General features: G+C 27.6%; 3 protein-coding genes across 3 annotated transcripts in view; 2 read left to right on the forward strand and 1 right to left on the reverse strand.

Annotated features, from left to right (window-relative positions):
• LOC105368076 (homeobox protein Nkx-2.4) overlaps positions 1-2,715 on the reverse strand; it is a 34,962-nt gene extending 32,247 nt beyond the window's left edge. Inside the window, exon 1 of the mRNA XM_011506982.1 lies at positions 1,719-2,715. Within this exon, the coding sequence (XP_011505284.1) occupies positions 1,719-2,496 (778 nt within the window). The 5' untranslated portion in view covers positions 2,497-2,715. The remainder of the gene's footprint in view (positions 1-1,718) is intronic.
• A 6,611-nt stretch (positions 2,716-9,326) lies between these two features.
• Positions 9,327-11,335, forward strand: mRpS5 (mitochondrial ribosomal protein S5). The gene is made up of 6 exons (XM_011506983.1): positions 9,327-9,465; positions 9,593-9,685; positions 9,756-10,103; positions 10,314-10,544; positions 10,614-10,813; positions 10,939-11,335. The coding sequence occupies exons 1-6, from the start codon at positions 9,393-9,395 to the stop codon at positions 11,326-11,328; spliced, it is 1,335 nt and encodes a 444-aa protein (XP_011505285.1). The 5' UTR covers positions 9,327-9,392; the 3' UTR covers positions 11,329-11,335.
• A 964-nt stretch (positions 11,336-12,299) lies between these two features.
• Bruce (BIR repeat containing ubiquitin-conjugating enzyme) overlaps positions 12,300-16,534 on the forward strand; it is a 40,467-nt gene continuing 36,232 nt past the window's right edge. The window contains 3 exon segments of the mRNA XM_011506984.1: positions 12,300-12,704; positions 15,348-15,667; positions 16,187-16,431. Coding sequence (XP_011505286.1) covers positions 12,527-12,704; positions 15,348-15,667; positions 16,187-16,431 — 743 coding nt within the window. The 5' untranslated portion in view covers positions 12,300-12,526.

A 16,534-nucleotide genomic window follows, 5' to 3' on the forward strand; every position in this document is an offset into this window, starting at 1 on the left:
CGGATAAAAGTACGTGATCCGTCGGCCGTCGTTAAGATTAGGTCGGACTTTGCTTTTACTAACTTACAAAGCGTTTTTTTTCTTCTTTAAATGTGTTCGGCTCATCTGCACTAATTTATTTATTAAATCTGCTTTATATCTTACTTAGTTAAGAGTTATTGTATAAATTTTTTTTATCTACAAATTATTTCTTATCGATTCTATTTAAATATACAAGTTAATATAAACAATTTTCGACATATTTGCAGAATCATAAATATACGAATCTATTCGAAGCAATAAATTGCTATGTAGTTTTATGAATGATGAAATGATTAATTTCATGAAGAAATAGTCAATTTTTGAAATTTTGCATTTTACGTTATAAGATAAGTATCTTTTAATTTTGGTATTCAGAAAATTATACGAATGAAACATATAATTACGATAATACGTGTTTCCGATTATAAATAAATTTACTTAGAAGTACTTGATAACGGTGACATGTCAAAAACAAAAGAAAATTTATTTATAACGTACGAATAAGGATTTGTAGAATAAAGCATTTTTCTTGGCTTATATGTTTTTCGGAAATTAGATTTTTTAGAAAGAGTATCAGTTAGTAGTTATTAATCGTTAGTTTGTATATAATAATATGAAATTTTTCTAAGATATTTTAAGATATATATAATATATACGAAATCAAACAGAAGCAAAAACAAAAAACAAAAAACAAAATACAAAAAAAAACGTATTTATACTTTAAAATAACTTGGAAATTTTTAGAGGTATGCATAAAAAATGTGGTATTTTATTTTAAATCAAGCTTTTAACTTATTTTCATTTACATTTATAATAATTACTTTAGTATAACATAAGAAGAATTTTTATTAACCGCAAGAATTTGAAATCCTTAGGGTACAACAATATATAGTACCGAGGAATTCAATGAATTCACGGCGTTCTTTTACGCACTTCAACATAAAATGACACCAGTGTAAGGTTCACAATGAACAACCACAACTATTTTGTTATAGAATTTTGCTAGTTGAAAATAACGTCAATTTAAGCAATTCGAGTATCTATTACGTATTTGCAGGCTAATTAATAATATAATAATTTAATATTTTATTAGTTTGAGCTTTTTCATACATCTCTCTCTCTCTCTCTCTCTCTCTCTCTCTCTCTCTCTCTCTCTCTCTCTCTGTATATATATATACATATATACATATATATATATATATCAAAAGTATTTTTTTTAATATATAGCGAATACAAATTTATATAACTTTTGCTTTATAATACTTCGAGAAATGTTGAATGTACTATATTAACTTATTAGTAGTATTCGATCTTATTATATATACAATATTATTCTAATCATTTAATTTTTTTTCTAAAGCAAAGTAAAATTTTCATAATTAAAGTAAATCTAATTCAATATGTAAAATTGATTAGATTAATTAAATATTAAAATTTAAGTAATTTATCATTCAAACGAATGTCTCTGATAAAGAACTTTCTATTTGTTTTCTCAATGTTCATTATAATAACTTATATTAATTGTACGGTATTGAAATTTAAATTAAATATTCTTTTATTATGATGATAGGTAGCAACGGGCATTTTGATGGCGAGGATTAGGAATTGCCGTTAAAATTATAGTGGACAAAATAATAAGAAATAATGATGTCCATTACACGAGAAACAGTTATAAGATGAAGGGGGAATAAACTTACTTGCAAATCGTGGATCATTGGTTGTGGGTGGCGCTGGCGCGTACCACGGATGATGGTGTGACGAGACAGCATGCGATCTCATGGGGTCACCGGCGCCTGCACCCCCACCCACTCCAGGGCCCGCGTGGTGATATGGAGATAATTCGGCAGCGCAGTATTGATATTGCGGCGCGAGTTGCATGGTCGCGTAAGGATTGCCAACGGCACTCATTCCTGTTGGGCCGCCACCTAGACCTGCGCTCCCCACAACCCCACCCCCTCCGTTATTCGCTCCACTGATGGGTCCAGGTGTGCTTACGCCAGGAGTCGAGCCACCGTGGAGAGGTGGGCTGCCACTGCTCGCGCTCGAGCTTCCAGTATTACCGCTTCCAGCACCGACCCCCCTTCCGCCACCCCCGCAGGTGTTTGCGTAGGGCGAGGCCTGGCCGTGCGCTACGGCGCCAACGGCCGCTGCTACAGCAGCGAACTCCAGCTTCCGGTAAGACTCTTCGATCGGCGAAAGTATATCCGTAACACTGAAGGGGGTAGTGTGCGCGCCGCCTGCACCCCCCTGCACGTGCGCCGAGTGCTGGTGCTTGGGCGACAAACTCATAGCCAAATCGACGCCGTTGAGTTCCGGCAGCAAGCCCGCTTGCTCCAGCTCCGTTTGCTGCTGTTGTTGTTGCTGCTGCTGCTGTTGTTGCTGCTGTTGTTGTTGCTGTTGCTGCTGCTGATGCTGATGGTAGCTGGAGGCATTGCTGGCGCTGTTCTGGCTGCCGGCGCTGCCGCCGCCACTCATCTCGGCGAAGACTTCGACGCTCCTGCCGTCGAAGTAGCGCAGATACGAACCGCAAAGAATTTTGGCGACGCTTCTTTACAACTGATACGGCATATTCTCTCCTCCGTCCGGCTCCGCGCACACCCTACCGACCCTTCGGTACCTTCCGTTTTCAACGCCCGCTTATCGGCGTTATCGGTAACTTTTATTTAACTTGCTTGAGAAATAGCCAATTGACTACAATAGTCCTCTCGCCGTAAAGAACTGTTCACCATTAGATGCTTAGCAACCTGTGGTGGCCCACTGATAGTGACCGCGCATAAAAATAATATAGACACATCAACGTTGTTGGATCACTTGTGATATATGCTGATGGATTGATAATGTCTGAAGTACGGACGACCGAGCGGCACTCACGATATTGATAAGAACCGGCTAGTAGTGGCGAGGAGGTAGTGGCCGGCCACGGCCGGCCGGCGGCCGACACTGGTGTCCCACTGTCAGTCAGTGCCTCGCCAGGGTCGCAATCCTTGGTGTTCAGGGGCAACGGGTAAGAGCTTCGACGACCGCACACACTACCGACGCCCTCGGCCCGCGCTCCCTCTCGGGGATCCCTGGCACCGATGGCGCAGCCTCCGGAAAGCCGAAGGGTGTCTTGTGTTGGGGCGCGCGCGCGGGGCCTCCTCCTAGTGTAGGACCAGTGCGGCGCGGCGGCGCGGCGCTCTCGTTGGCTCCGGGACTAGCTGCCGGCCTGCCTGTATGGATGAATGAATGGAGAGTACTGTTGGGGCTCTCCTGGAGAGGCCCTCTCACGGCCGCTTAGACCCACTCGAGAGAGCGTCGCTCAGCGGGCCGGGCTGTGCTGCCGAGTACCATCGTCCCCCTCCCTCCCGTACCCCTACTACCGTCGCCGTCGATGTCGACAGTGGTAGTGGTAATCCCCCGGTTTAGAGCTACCCCGCATCTAGGGGTGAGCATATATGTGTATATGCGCCCACTAGGGAGCGACTACGCGGAGGGAGGCGTTACAGAAATATACTTAATGTTCACTTCAATGAAATTTGACGTTGCTTTCTTGTAAAGCTTTGACTGTTATTTGGTGCATAGATCGAAATTCTTTTATATTTAAAGCAGAGACATTAATAACGAGAAAATATAGATTTGATATTATGCGTGCAAGAGTTAACGTATGAGAGATAAATAGATAGATAGAAAGATATATATATATATATATATATATATATATATAGGGAGAGAGGGAGAGAGAGAGAGAGAATATATAAAAAAATATAAGTTATGCGTGCTGTGGAGTATCCACTACGGAGAAGTACCTGTTACCAAAGTCAGAGAAGATGTTCTCTTTTCAAACTATTTCCATTTCTTTCATTCGCTGCCCCCCACCCCCCACCCCCAATCAGTCCTTCTTCACTCTCTCAATCTCTCTCTCTCAATTTCTGTCTGTCTGTATGTCTGCATGTCTGTATGTCTGTTATCTGTCTGTTTGTATTATATCTCTCTTTCTCTTTCGATTTCATTGCGCCTTTTCTCTTTTCTGCGTTTTTCTCAGTACATTCAGAAAAAAAGAAAAAGACCCTATTTTGTCCTATCATGCGCACATGAATGACCACCTCTTTATATGCATAGCCCATTGGCCTGTTTTCTCCAATAGAACGTGTCGACGCACTTGATTGGCCCAGCCTGCGTCACTCTGTCAGCGACAATCCCACTTTCGAACCTCGTTTACCCACAGATTGCGAAGGCGTATAGCCAATTGGACGGAGAGGGGACTTCGTGTTAACATAAAGGGGGTTTAGAAAGAAAGTAAAAGAGACAGAGAGAGAGAGAGAGAGAGAGAGAGAGTGGGAAAGAGAGAGAGAGTGTGGGAAAGAGAGTGAGTGAGTGAGAGAGAGAGAGAGAGAGAAAGATAGCGTACGAATATATTTCATGTATGCGCGCATGTGCTGTAAACGCCATCACGGTTTGTGCTTTATTGGTGGGAGAGTCCCCACCTTGCTGGAATCTTATCACTCACTGATGGCAGAGGAATTGAGAGAGGGAAGAAATAAGCACTCACATAAGCTTGCATATTACCATGTGGACGAGCTAGCACCGTTAATCCACGCAACATTACTAGTCCATTGGACGATGATGAAACACTGAAAAAAGAAAATTTATTGCCCATCTCATTTTTAATTGTGTCTATAAAAGAAAAAGGGGAACTTTATACATACGTGTATATTAGTGAAATAGAACTAGAAAATACGCAAGCAACCAATGCAGTTTACGAGTTAAGAAATATTGCTGACCTATGAAACTACATAGGCGTATAATACTATTTGTCACATATATAGTTGTATATAGTTACTCATACGGATGGAATAAAAGGATCATACAATGCCGTTTGTATTTTATTAATACGTGTCCTTGGATAATTATTGAATATAGATTTTATCAAAAATTTAATTTAACAAAATCGCCGTCTAATGTAAAAGATATTTATAATTAGCCTGACTATTAAATATTTATTTATAAATGAATTTACATATTAATAACTAAAATTACATATACTTTTATAATAAAAAAATGTTAAAATAAGAAAATCAATATTATAGCAATATATTATCATTAAGGAATCATAATAATGAAATATCGTTTAAAGATTAAAAGAAATTCATTTTGTTAGTATCAAAAGAAAAATATAAAAAAAATTCAAAATATTTATTAAGTTTATTTACAAATTGTTTATTATTAACTATGAGAATTGAAATATTGCTTCATCATAACCTAAAATTTATGAGAGAATACTTTTTAAAATTGCAACGGTTTACAATCTGAATATTCCAATTTTAATTTAAACATTACACAGAGAAAAATAATTATAATAATACGAAAACTTTGTTTTTAAAAAATTTTTTTTTAATTACGTCATGTGGTATTATTATTGAAACTATATAACTAAGCAACGTTAAATTCATATTTTAACTAATATATTTAGTTTAGCTTAAAGAAAAACTATTGCATAAATAAAAAAAAATATTTATGTTTTTGATGAAAGAGTAAATTATTTATTTTACTCATTTTAAATTATTTAATTATTTGTCATAAAATAATAGCAAAAAAGATAGACTAAGGAATTTATTTGAGTTATTATATTAAATTTAATTTTCCTGCAATATGAAAATTGTCCTTTAATTTGAGCTTTCTCAATCAAGGGATCAAGGAAATTTCTCAATTCATATAATATCATTATAATTATTTTAAAATAAAATCAGATAATATTGTTTTATAGTATTATAGAATAAATATTTTATATGAATAAATATGAAGAAAATAGATTTTGGTTTTGAATAAAAAGTTAGGTTTAAAATTATTGTTTATATTAATAATATCTAATTAATAAAAGAATGTTACGAACAAATATTAAAATTAATAAATAATTTTAAAAATTCAAAAGAAATTATTACCTGTAAAAGATAAAAATATTTTTCTCAAGTGTATATTAACAACATTATAAACAACTTGAGATTATCCATGTATTTTAAAGTAAAAAACAATTTATATTATTTAAAATTTTTATGAACATTAACTTTTACACTCATATGCATATAAACTAACATTATTTGCATAAACTAAATAATTTCATTCACATTAAAATATGTTTTGCATATGATCAACGCGTAATAATTATTATTTGTTAAAAATATTGTTACACGTGATAATTGTAATAATTTTTTAAGATGAATTCCTAAAATCCATTGTATCTCTACCGTAAATCAATACTGAAATATTTTGATACCGATGCTATACCAATGTAAATGGTTATGTATTTTTTTATTCAAATTTTTTTCATATTATTCTCAAAATTGGATTTCTCAAAAGTGTAAAATTGGGCTAAGTAGCACGAATGAAAATATATTAAGCTTTAAATTGAAAACATCACTAACATCGGCTTATTTTAAGATTTTTTTTATTAATACCTCAGTATAATAAAACTTATATTAAATTTTTAATTAATTTATTAAATTTTTTTATGATTTTATTGATTTAAAGGGAGTAAACGAGAGTAACGAGTATCCAATATATGATTTGTTGAGTATTCAATTTAGAAATATGATTTTAGATTTTAACATAATTGCTTAATTGATTTAAATAAAATAAAATTTAAGAATAAGTTTTATAATATATTAGTTGAGGTTAAAATTTAATTACATATGTCAATTTTGGAACTAATATTAAAACTGCAATTGCGGTTATCTAGTATATAACGACGAAAAATATTAGTTTGTTATTATTTTCATACAATAATAATTATTTAAGGAAATAAAAAATTTATTTCACAGGTGCAAACGAATGTCAATGCACGTTGCTATGTTTAGTTACTAATATAAAATAAAATATTATAGAAAAATAATATTTATGTAAACTTATCTGTATTTCCTTTACACTTCTCAGTCAATACAAAACTTTACTATTTATTAATGATCAATAGGATAATACTATACAACAAATGGCAAATTGTTATCAATTAATATTGTAGTTGCGTTAATTTGTCTATTAAAAGATTCTTGAAAATTTTTAACGAAGGAAATATTTGAAATTATTATATTAAATTTTATTTAATGTTTTTAATTATTAATTTTTTATTTAGTCTACCGATATTTGTAGACATATATGTCATTTAAACTACTTACACTTTTCTAACACTCATTTTTACAACATTTGATACGTGAAAGCACCATTATTGCAAACGAAATTCTTTAATTATTCTTTATTTTGATTTTGATTACATTAAAGTTTAATAGTATATATGGTTAAGCCGACATGTTAGAACATTATATTATTGTAGTGCAGCCATTTCTACGTATAAGTTTCTCAGTTTATTATAGAACATTTGAAATGTACTTTTTTAATAAATAGAGATTACATCACTTTCCCAATTATAATAAAAAAAAGGTTTTTAAAAAATAAATAAATAACATACAACATTGATTTTTAGATTAAGAAGCAGTTTTAACATAAAAGTTAAAACCTTACAGCAATACTTTATGCCCATAAGAAGAGGAAAAGAAGTGGACTTTTTTTATTAAATTTTCTTTCCTTATTTCAAAATAATACAAAAATGAAATGCATCACTTATTTCTTCAATTTCTATTAATATTACTAGAGTTTGATTTCCATTAATACATTGAATTGCCTAAAATTGATCTAGAAGTAACATACATTATATATAAAAAATTAGTTTTTTAAAAGTTAATCTTGAATTATAAGCAAAATTTACACCAACATTGGAATATAATAGATTATTAATCTTTAATTTAAACAATTAAATAACTCAATTGAAAAGAATATAATTTTTTTAAATTACAGTTCATAATATATATTATAATTTTTTTAATAAAAATTCATATTAAACATAATATGATGATAAAGCTATTAGAATTTTTTCTATTTAACTTATTGAAAAAAAGCCTTTTATTTATATAATAGTCACATTTTTTTAGTTTTTATAATTCTAATGTAAAGTAATTATTGTAATATATTCTTGTATTAATTTACTTCAAGTAACTATTACTTTATGTAACAGATTTCAAAGATTAATTTTAATTGAATGAAATACTTGCTTTTATCTTTGTATTTACGAAAATGGAAAAAATAAAAAAATTATACTAAAACTAGTTTTTTGTATTCTGTAACTCCGCAATAAATTAAATTTTATTAAAAAATGGCTTTTAAACTTAGGATGTACTTATTATGCATGAATTTTATACTTTTGTGTATAAAAACTTCTAATTATTTACCTAATATATTCTCTATTACTATTTTTATTATTATGCAAAATACTAAAAAAACAATTTTTAATTCAGAACTAAAAATAGATCTCATTATAAAATTGTTATAGTCAATAAATTAAATTAACTTGTGCTACCTTTTAAATAATGTTAAAACAAAATAATAAAATGAATATTAAAAATATAAAATAACAAAAAGGTAAGTTCTTTAATCAATCATAAGAATATATTATTTTTGAACGAATTCAGGAAATAAGTAATAATAAATAGAAAAAGGAGAAAACTAAAGAAATCTAATAAAACGAAAAAAGAGAAAAATAAAATATATCGAAATAGTAAAATGTGTCCTAAACAATTGTATCCTCATTGAGGGGCTTAATAAATATTTTTTATTTATTGAAAAATAGATTAAAGAATCTTAAATAGACTTTTTATTATTGTTTAATTAAGATTGAAATTATGATGAATATAATATTGTAAGATCATAGAAATTTTTACTTTATAACAGTATATAATATATATATAATAATATATAATATATAATAATTGTATACACACTACGAATACGTATAATTACATGAAAATTACTGAATTATTTTGTCATAATATTGAAAAGGTAAATTGTTTATTTCGCTTCTTTACTTAATAACTATAGAATGGCAACTAGTTTTTTAAGAACCCTAAATTACATACATAGTACTAATAAATTGCAAAATTTATTAAAAAGTGTATAAGTAAAACACAGATTACTTCTTCTCAATCTTCCAAAATGAATAAATATTTCTCTCCTGACTTCATTTAATTATTTCTATTATTTAGGCAATATTTTTATTATTAATCTTATTTCAAAATACTATATTTTTTTTAATTATTAAGCTAATATTTTTATTATCTATCGAACTACTTAAGCTACATTAGTTTTATATCATTGATTGAAAATGATAAAAATGAAATAATTTTTTTAATGAACGACCAATTCAAATTTTCCACATGTAGTACACACTAGTGCAGTCGTAGGTTATGTAATCAAAACATTTATGTAGTGACAATACATGACGTGTTACCATCTAACCTGACCAACTTTCAATTTTTCTGATTTTATTTAAAGGCTATTTATATCAAGATAAAATGTCCATTTGTGCATTACGATGTTATACTCCGTTTATAAAACCAATACAGAGATTATTTTTAATAGAAAACCGTAAATAATAAATTTCTACATATTTTGCATATAATTTAAAAAAATTATTAATATAAATGTATTTTATAAATATAACCTCAATACACTTTGTAGTTTTTTAAAGCTTAAACACATTTTGAATTTTTAGGTATTTTAAATAAAACCAATATTCAAAATATTGATATTTGGAAGTTACAAACATCGATATCAGTAGTTCGACCGGTATCTGTTTTAGCCAAATGTAATTATATCTCATAATATTTTAAACTATTCATCAAATTATTTGCTTAACATTTACTTTTATATTTTAGATACTGGTAAAGATTTATGGAAATCTGTATTAAGTGTAAGTAATGCTGGTAAAAATAGAGGTAGAGGAAAGGGTCTCAAACGTAGACAAAAGGATTTAAATAAAGGTCAAATTATTGGTATTGGTAAATTAAACATGGTATGGCCTGGATTAAATGCACCAGTTATGCAAGAAGTAAACATTGTAAAACCTCATAAGGTATCAACAAATCTTGATAGAGAATTACAATCCACGACATCCACAGATCTTTTGAAACGTAGAAGCAGAAAAGTGCATCCGTTACTGAGGGGTTGGACCAGTGCAAAATTGGGTGGTAAAAGTATTGGACCACCAGAAAGCAGTAATGAAAGTAAAATTCTTTTCAATTTATTTTTTATCAACAAATCATTAATACTAAATTGTTAAAATATTTTGTAGTTTTTAATTAAATTTGAATATCAATATTTAAAAAGTTCAACTATTTAATATATTGGCTACCTAATTAGTTAATTTTTAACAAATATTTTAAAATATTTTTTATACTAAAATTTTTTAATTTATTATATATTATTTATTACAGATTCTTTGAATGATTTTGAAACCAAAGTCATACAACATAGGGTTGTAAGTCATATGACTGGAAACTTAGGTCGCGTTAGAGTTCATAGTATTTTTGCAATTACTGGCAACCAAAAAGGGTTGTGTGGATTTTCTCTTGGTAAAGCATCTGAAATTAGTACTGCTCTACGACTAGCTAAAAATAGAGCTGGACTTAAACTAATGCTTATTCCAATATACAATAATCACACAGGTAATAAATCAGAAATATATGTTACGCTAATCATTTTAATGCATAACAATAATATTAATTTTATTTCAGTATATCATGATTTCTTTTCTCAATTTGGATCCACTAAATTATTTGTTAGTAAAAAATATGACGGATATGGTTTAGTTTGTCACAGAGCTATTAAATGTGCTTGTGAGGTTATTGGAATCAAAGATATCTATGTAAAAGTAGAAGGTGCTATAAATTATCAGCATATCATCAAGGCATTTATACTTGGACTACTAAGACAGGTTTGATTAAAATAGAACTTTGGAATTTTTTATTGTTATTTATATTAATAAAAAAAAAAAAACAATTAAAATTTAGATAAGATACATAATCATCATAATAATATATGCTCTATCATCATTAATAGAAAACGCATCAACAATTAGCAGAGGAAAAGCAATTGCATTTGGTTGAGTTCAGAAATGAAAACCAAATGTATCCAAAAGTAATTGCAACCCCAGCTACGGTTAGAAAACCTGCAGAAGTGAGTTCAATGGAAATATTGGATTTTACACAGTATGTTCTTGGTGGTAAAGTTGTTTTAAAAAAGAAAAAGTATCCTCCATTTTATATAAATTATAATTCATATAAAATTAAACAAAGGAAAATGGAGTACTTGAGAAATCAAGACCAAGTGCGAATTGAAATGTATGCAAAGCATGGTGAACTTAAAAGTTTCTTAACAGACAAATATCCAGAAGCAAAACCACATTTATGGAAAAAAAATAGAACTTCAGAAAACGAAGAAGAAAATTAATATAAAATGAAGAATTAAATGTAATTAGAATATTAATAAAATGCTTTAATAACTCTTGTTTTTATAAGTAAATTTATATTGAAATCCTGAATTTCAATGTTTCTTTTAATTACCATCAAATTTTATATTAATATTTTTGAAAATAATATTTAGTAATAAATATATTATCTTTTTCTAAATTTTACAATATAATAAATGAGTAAATTAAGATTTTTATTATTTTTATATAGAAGTTAATTATATTTGAACTTACAGAAAATCAATTATAAAAAAATAATGTATTATTAACATTTAATAATTATTAATAACTAAAAAATAATTTTTCTTATTTCATTTGGTACAAATGGAAGTAAATCAGTATTTGTGTATTACACTGTTTAGATTGATTAGATGCCAAGATTTTAAATTACTTTTTTATAAATATAATTTAACACTTTGGACATTTGATTTTTATTTGCTTAAGAAGAAAAACAAAAGTATTTAGATAAAAAAGTATATTAAAAAAATTTGGTTTAATGTCTTTTCATTTATTTACTATTATTTATAAGTAAATAAAATATAATTAACACATTCAACAGACTTTAAATAAAGGTGGGGATGCAATTAAAGAAAGGGAGGAAAGCGCCACTTGTTTCTCGCATTTTTTGACGCGCACGTGTGCAAGATTATCACTCGTCAGAAAATGTGTAAATAAGTTTGATTTCAAATTTTTGTGCATAAGACCTTTAACTGCCTTGGGATAGTATTAAGTTTAAAAGAAAGTAAAAAAATGATTGGTGTTCTAGGATTCTTCAGACTATTTGTTCAATTTTAAGTTAACTGTACTTTTAAAACACACGCATGCAGCAATTGTGTGAGTGCATTCGCGTATGGGAGCGATCGTCGCGAGTGTGGTATTGCCTATCGATACACAGTGGTGGTTAGGTGTATTGTGTGTATGACGTTCTATTTCAAAGATGGCGTATGTGAGTGCGCCATGTTTCTCGTGATGTTCTCCTCGCGTTGAGAAAGAGGAGAGCAAGAACAAAAAGAAGTGTGTGAAAGTAAGGAAAGCGTTTGTGGTTGAGAACGCTTGACGCTAGGTAGAAATTTTAAGATTATATAGAATTTGGCGACCAGCACTGCGTGAAAATATTTCGCGCGGCGCAACAACTGCAGCAGCGACGACGACGACGACGGCCAGCACGACACGCTTAAAATGGCCGATGACGATCCCTGGTTGCTTAAGGAGGATGGCTTCCTAAATGTTGGCGCCAATTGTACTCAGATCGTATATCATCCGAATCTTAATGTTCTTCTTATCACCACGACAAATTCTCAAGTTTATGTTTTTGATGTCAATTGTGGAGTTATTCTACAAAAATGTACTCTGTCCGGTGAGTGTCCTCTCCTCTCTTCTTTCGTTTTTTTATTTTATTTATTTTTTTTTTTTTTATTATATATATAATTCTCTTTTATGTACATCGTTGCTTTGACAAATACTGACACCTTTTAGATTTTCCTATTATTACGTATCTTGTCGTATGTTTCTTCTATAAAATTTTGGATTCTGCCTTTTTATCCATTTTTACCAAAATTTACATTAATTAATTACAATAAAATCATTACATTATTTGAACGCACGCTAGAATTCTATAACGGATTCTCATGTTTGAGGAAAGAATTTGTTTTGCAATATTCTTATTGACTTTTATTATTATCTTATCTTCCCAACAAATTTCTTCAAATAATTAGTTTACTTTATTTTTTTAATTTGTAAAAAGCTTATAATTTACACAATTTCTATGGAACACTTGTATTTATACTCTTTGGTTTATTAATTTGTTTATTGCTTCTGAATAGGCCTCTGAATATTCTATTTATTTTTGTTAATATATTAATATCGTAATTAAATTGTCATTTAATTTATTTGATGCTTAAAGCATTTAAAATAATGCAGTTAATAGTCAACTATATAAATAATATAATTATTATTTAATAATATAGTTAATAATATAATTAAATAATATAAAAATTAAGTAAATAATTTCAATTGATAAAATTTTAGATAATAGTGAAATGGTAGATAAGTAATGATAAAAATTTTGTTGAAAATCATCAATTTAAAAGAATACATGTATTTCAAAGCTTCAAATTTATATTAATCAATATTTATATTTTAAAACATACCTATTATGTATAAAATTATAAAATTAAACATTTCTTACAATATAATGGTGATTCTGATTATATTGAAAAACTTAAAAAAGAAAAGGAAACTTAAAAAAAAAAAATATTTAACTGAAAAGAAGTTATTTTATTACTGTGATTTGAAATTATTTTTATTATCTATATCATTATATTATATAGTATTACAAAATAGTGATAAAAAGTTACTTTTTTCCACGAATTAACTTTTGTATCATTAAATGTGCTTTTCTGTAATTATTATATTATTTTCATATATTTTATTTTTATTATATTTATTATATTTGATATGATGATTATTATAATTTTATAAATATGTATTTCAAATTGATAGTCATAATAAAGAAATTTTTAATATTTAAAATACAAAATCAATTTAATTATGAAATAATTAATTAAAATTGTTACGGCGTGTAACATTGTATCTATTTATAATTATATCGTTGAATAATATTTAGTGGATTAAATACAAATATTAACTAAAGGTTCCTTAAGGAATAAATTTTCATATAATTTGTTTCATTTAATATTATTACTTTTATAGTACATTTAATGTTCTATAATTTCTTAATTTATTCTTCATTACCCTATGATTATATTTATTACATTTTTTTTTCATATGAAATTGAATCATTACCTATAAATTTATTTAGATAAAGTATTATTATTTAATCTATTAAAATTAACTTATATTTTAATAATAAATTTTATTTTTAAGAAATTGCACTTGTATTTGAGTAAGATTCAATTTTTGTATTTAATAAAAGCAGTTATAATTATAAATAATTAACGATTTCATATATGTATTTTAATCAGTCCTTATCATAATAATTTTAAGCAGAATATGTAAATAATATAACTGATTTATTATATTGTTTAGAAAAAAAAATTTGTTAATTTGTTTACTTTACATTTTAAGTTCCACATCCCTATTTTAATATAATTTCTTCGAAAACATAATTTAAAATATGATTGAAAAATATAATTTTAGAAATTATCTATTATGAATTAAAAATAATTATTTTCATTAAAAATAAAATTAGTTTGTTTTTTTATTGGTGAATTAAGTATTTTTTTAATTTATACATATTTATTTTATTAAGATTTCAAAGATAATTAAATTTTTTAATTTGAACTATGTAATTCATACTTTTTAAACATATTAAAATTAATGTTTTTGAACAATTTGGGTACTTAATATATGTAGCAAATATTAGTTAATAAAGAAACTTTTATAATAGATAATTTGTTAGTGCTTTAAAATTAATCTTATAATCAATTTTATACTGATTTTTTTTTTTTTTTTTTGCTAAGCAACAGAAATATTCTTGGTTATAGGATCTATTATAAATTTAAAAAATAAATTAAATTTTTTCATTAAATTTATAATTTTTATTTTAATATTATCTAAATAAATTATAAAAAGAATTAATTTAGTATGTAAAAAAAGAAAAATTTTAATTATTTTTATCATCAACAAGATTTTAAAACTTTGTAAACATTCTGGAAATAACTCATTTTTTGTAATATACATAACATAATAGTATTGAATATATATTACAGTTCTTATGGAAATGATATTTTTAATAGAAAATTTTACGATACTCAATTTATTTTTTAAAAAAATGTATATTCTTTACAATTAGTTGTAATATATAATTTTTAAGTTTCATTATCAATTTAATAATAAAAATTAGCTAATTAGGAATCATATTTGTAATTATTCCAACTAAATGTATTTTTTTTTTTTTTTTAATTTAATTATACATATTATTTGGAATTAAATATTATTGTTTGAAAAATTGTTTATGTTTAATCGATCTGCTTTATAGGTAAAGCAGAAGGAAAACTACAAGGTGTTTACTTGGGTGAAGGAGTTGACAAAATTTTGTATACAGATGGTAGAGGAATTGGAGTTAGAGGCGATTACAATGGTGTCCTATTACTGCATACCATTTTGCAAATGCCTGTTTTCAGAAGTGAGGATATTATAAAATTAGAGATGTTACTTACAGATGCAATTTTATTGCATCATTGCTTAAGATCGGTAGAACTTCCAGGAGTTGATCAGGTACAAGAAGTGTTACAAGAACTGTCTACTAATATTGCTTTAGCAAAAACGTGTAAGAAGAAAGGAATTAAAGCTCAAAAAGTAAGCATATAATATTATTTTATTGTAATTTATAGGTATGTATAATACAAATTAATTTAACTATAAGATGAACTATAATGATTGCATCTTTTCAATATTTTTATCTTTAAATTTTTAATTTTTTTTTATTTTTCAAATATATTGAAAATATATTGATAAATAGATATTCAAATTATAAGTAGTAAATTAATTTTTAAAAGAACAAATGAAACTAGTGATTTTCTTTGGTTATCTAAATTTGACCCCTTTTTTTGAAATTTAGTTTTTACTCAAGTTTTACACAAAACCTAGAAATCATTATTAATAATTATATTCAATACAATGGTGTAATAGTATCATTTCTAATTATAAGAAATTTGTATATATGTTTAAATTAAATTGAAATAATTTTATTTTTTTAGTATAATTAAACTTTTGAGAACAGCAAAAATACAGAATGTTCACTTTTATGATTTCATATGCAATGATTTAATGACTATTATTAAACTATTCTAATAATGAAACAAATAATTTGTTTAGTGGAATACAGTGTGTTTGGAACTATCACATGGAGCATTAAAACTTGTATGTTCAAATTTGGTGATGGATTTGAAAAAGCACAATAAGCATGTACCTGCATTACCCATAGCTTCTGCTATAAGTGAACGACTCAACGGTCTACTTCCTGGTCTTGTAATGGATGGTGGAACTACTGACAAAGTTCCAATGTTCAGTGAAGCAGCTCGCCGAGATACTTTTTTCAAATGGCCACACATGAATTATAAGTTAGTAATTTCATTTATTCATCTATGTAATTTGTTAAAATTTAGTCCCAATCAATATTTAATTTAAAAATTTATAAGCAACAATTATAGTTAGAATAGTAAA

The sequence above is a fragment of the Ceratosolen solmsi genome, unplaced genomic scaffold, assembly GCF_000503995.2.
Source record: "Ceratosolen solmsi marchali unplaced genomic scaffold, CerSol_1.0 scaffold6, whole genome shotgun sequence".
NCBI lineage: Eukaryota > Metazoa > Arthropoda > Insecta > Hymenoptera > Agaonidae > Ceratosolen > Ceratosolen solmsi.

Excerpts from the sequence above, each read along its gene's own strand:
- mRpS5 (XM_011506983.1), top strand. The coding sequence starts at position 9,393 with ATGTCCATTTGTGCATTACGATGTTATACTCCGTTTATAAAACCAATA. Across the intron at positions 9,466-9,592 it reads ATTATTTTTAATAGAAAACC|GTATTTTAAATAAAACCAAT; the intron begins GTAAATAATAAA and ends TTGAATTTTTAG. Across the intron at positions 10,104-10,313 it reads ACCAGAAAGCAGTAATGAAA|ATTCTTTGAATGATTTTGAA; the intron begins GTAAAATTCTTT and ends TATTTATTACAG.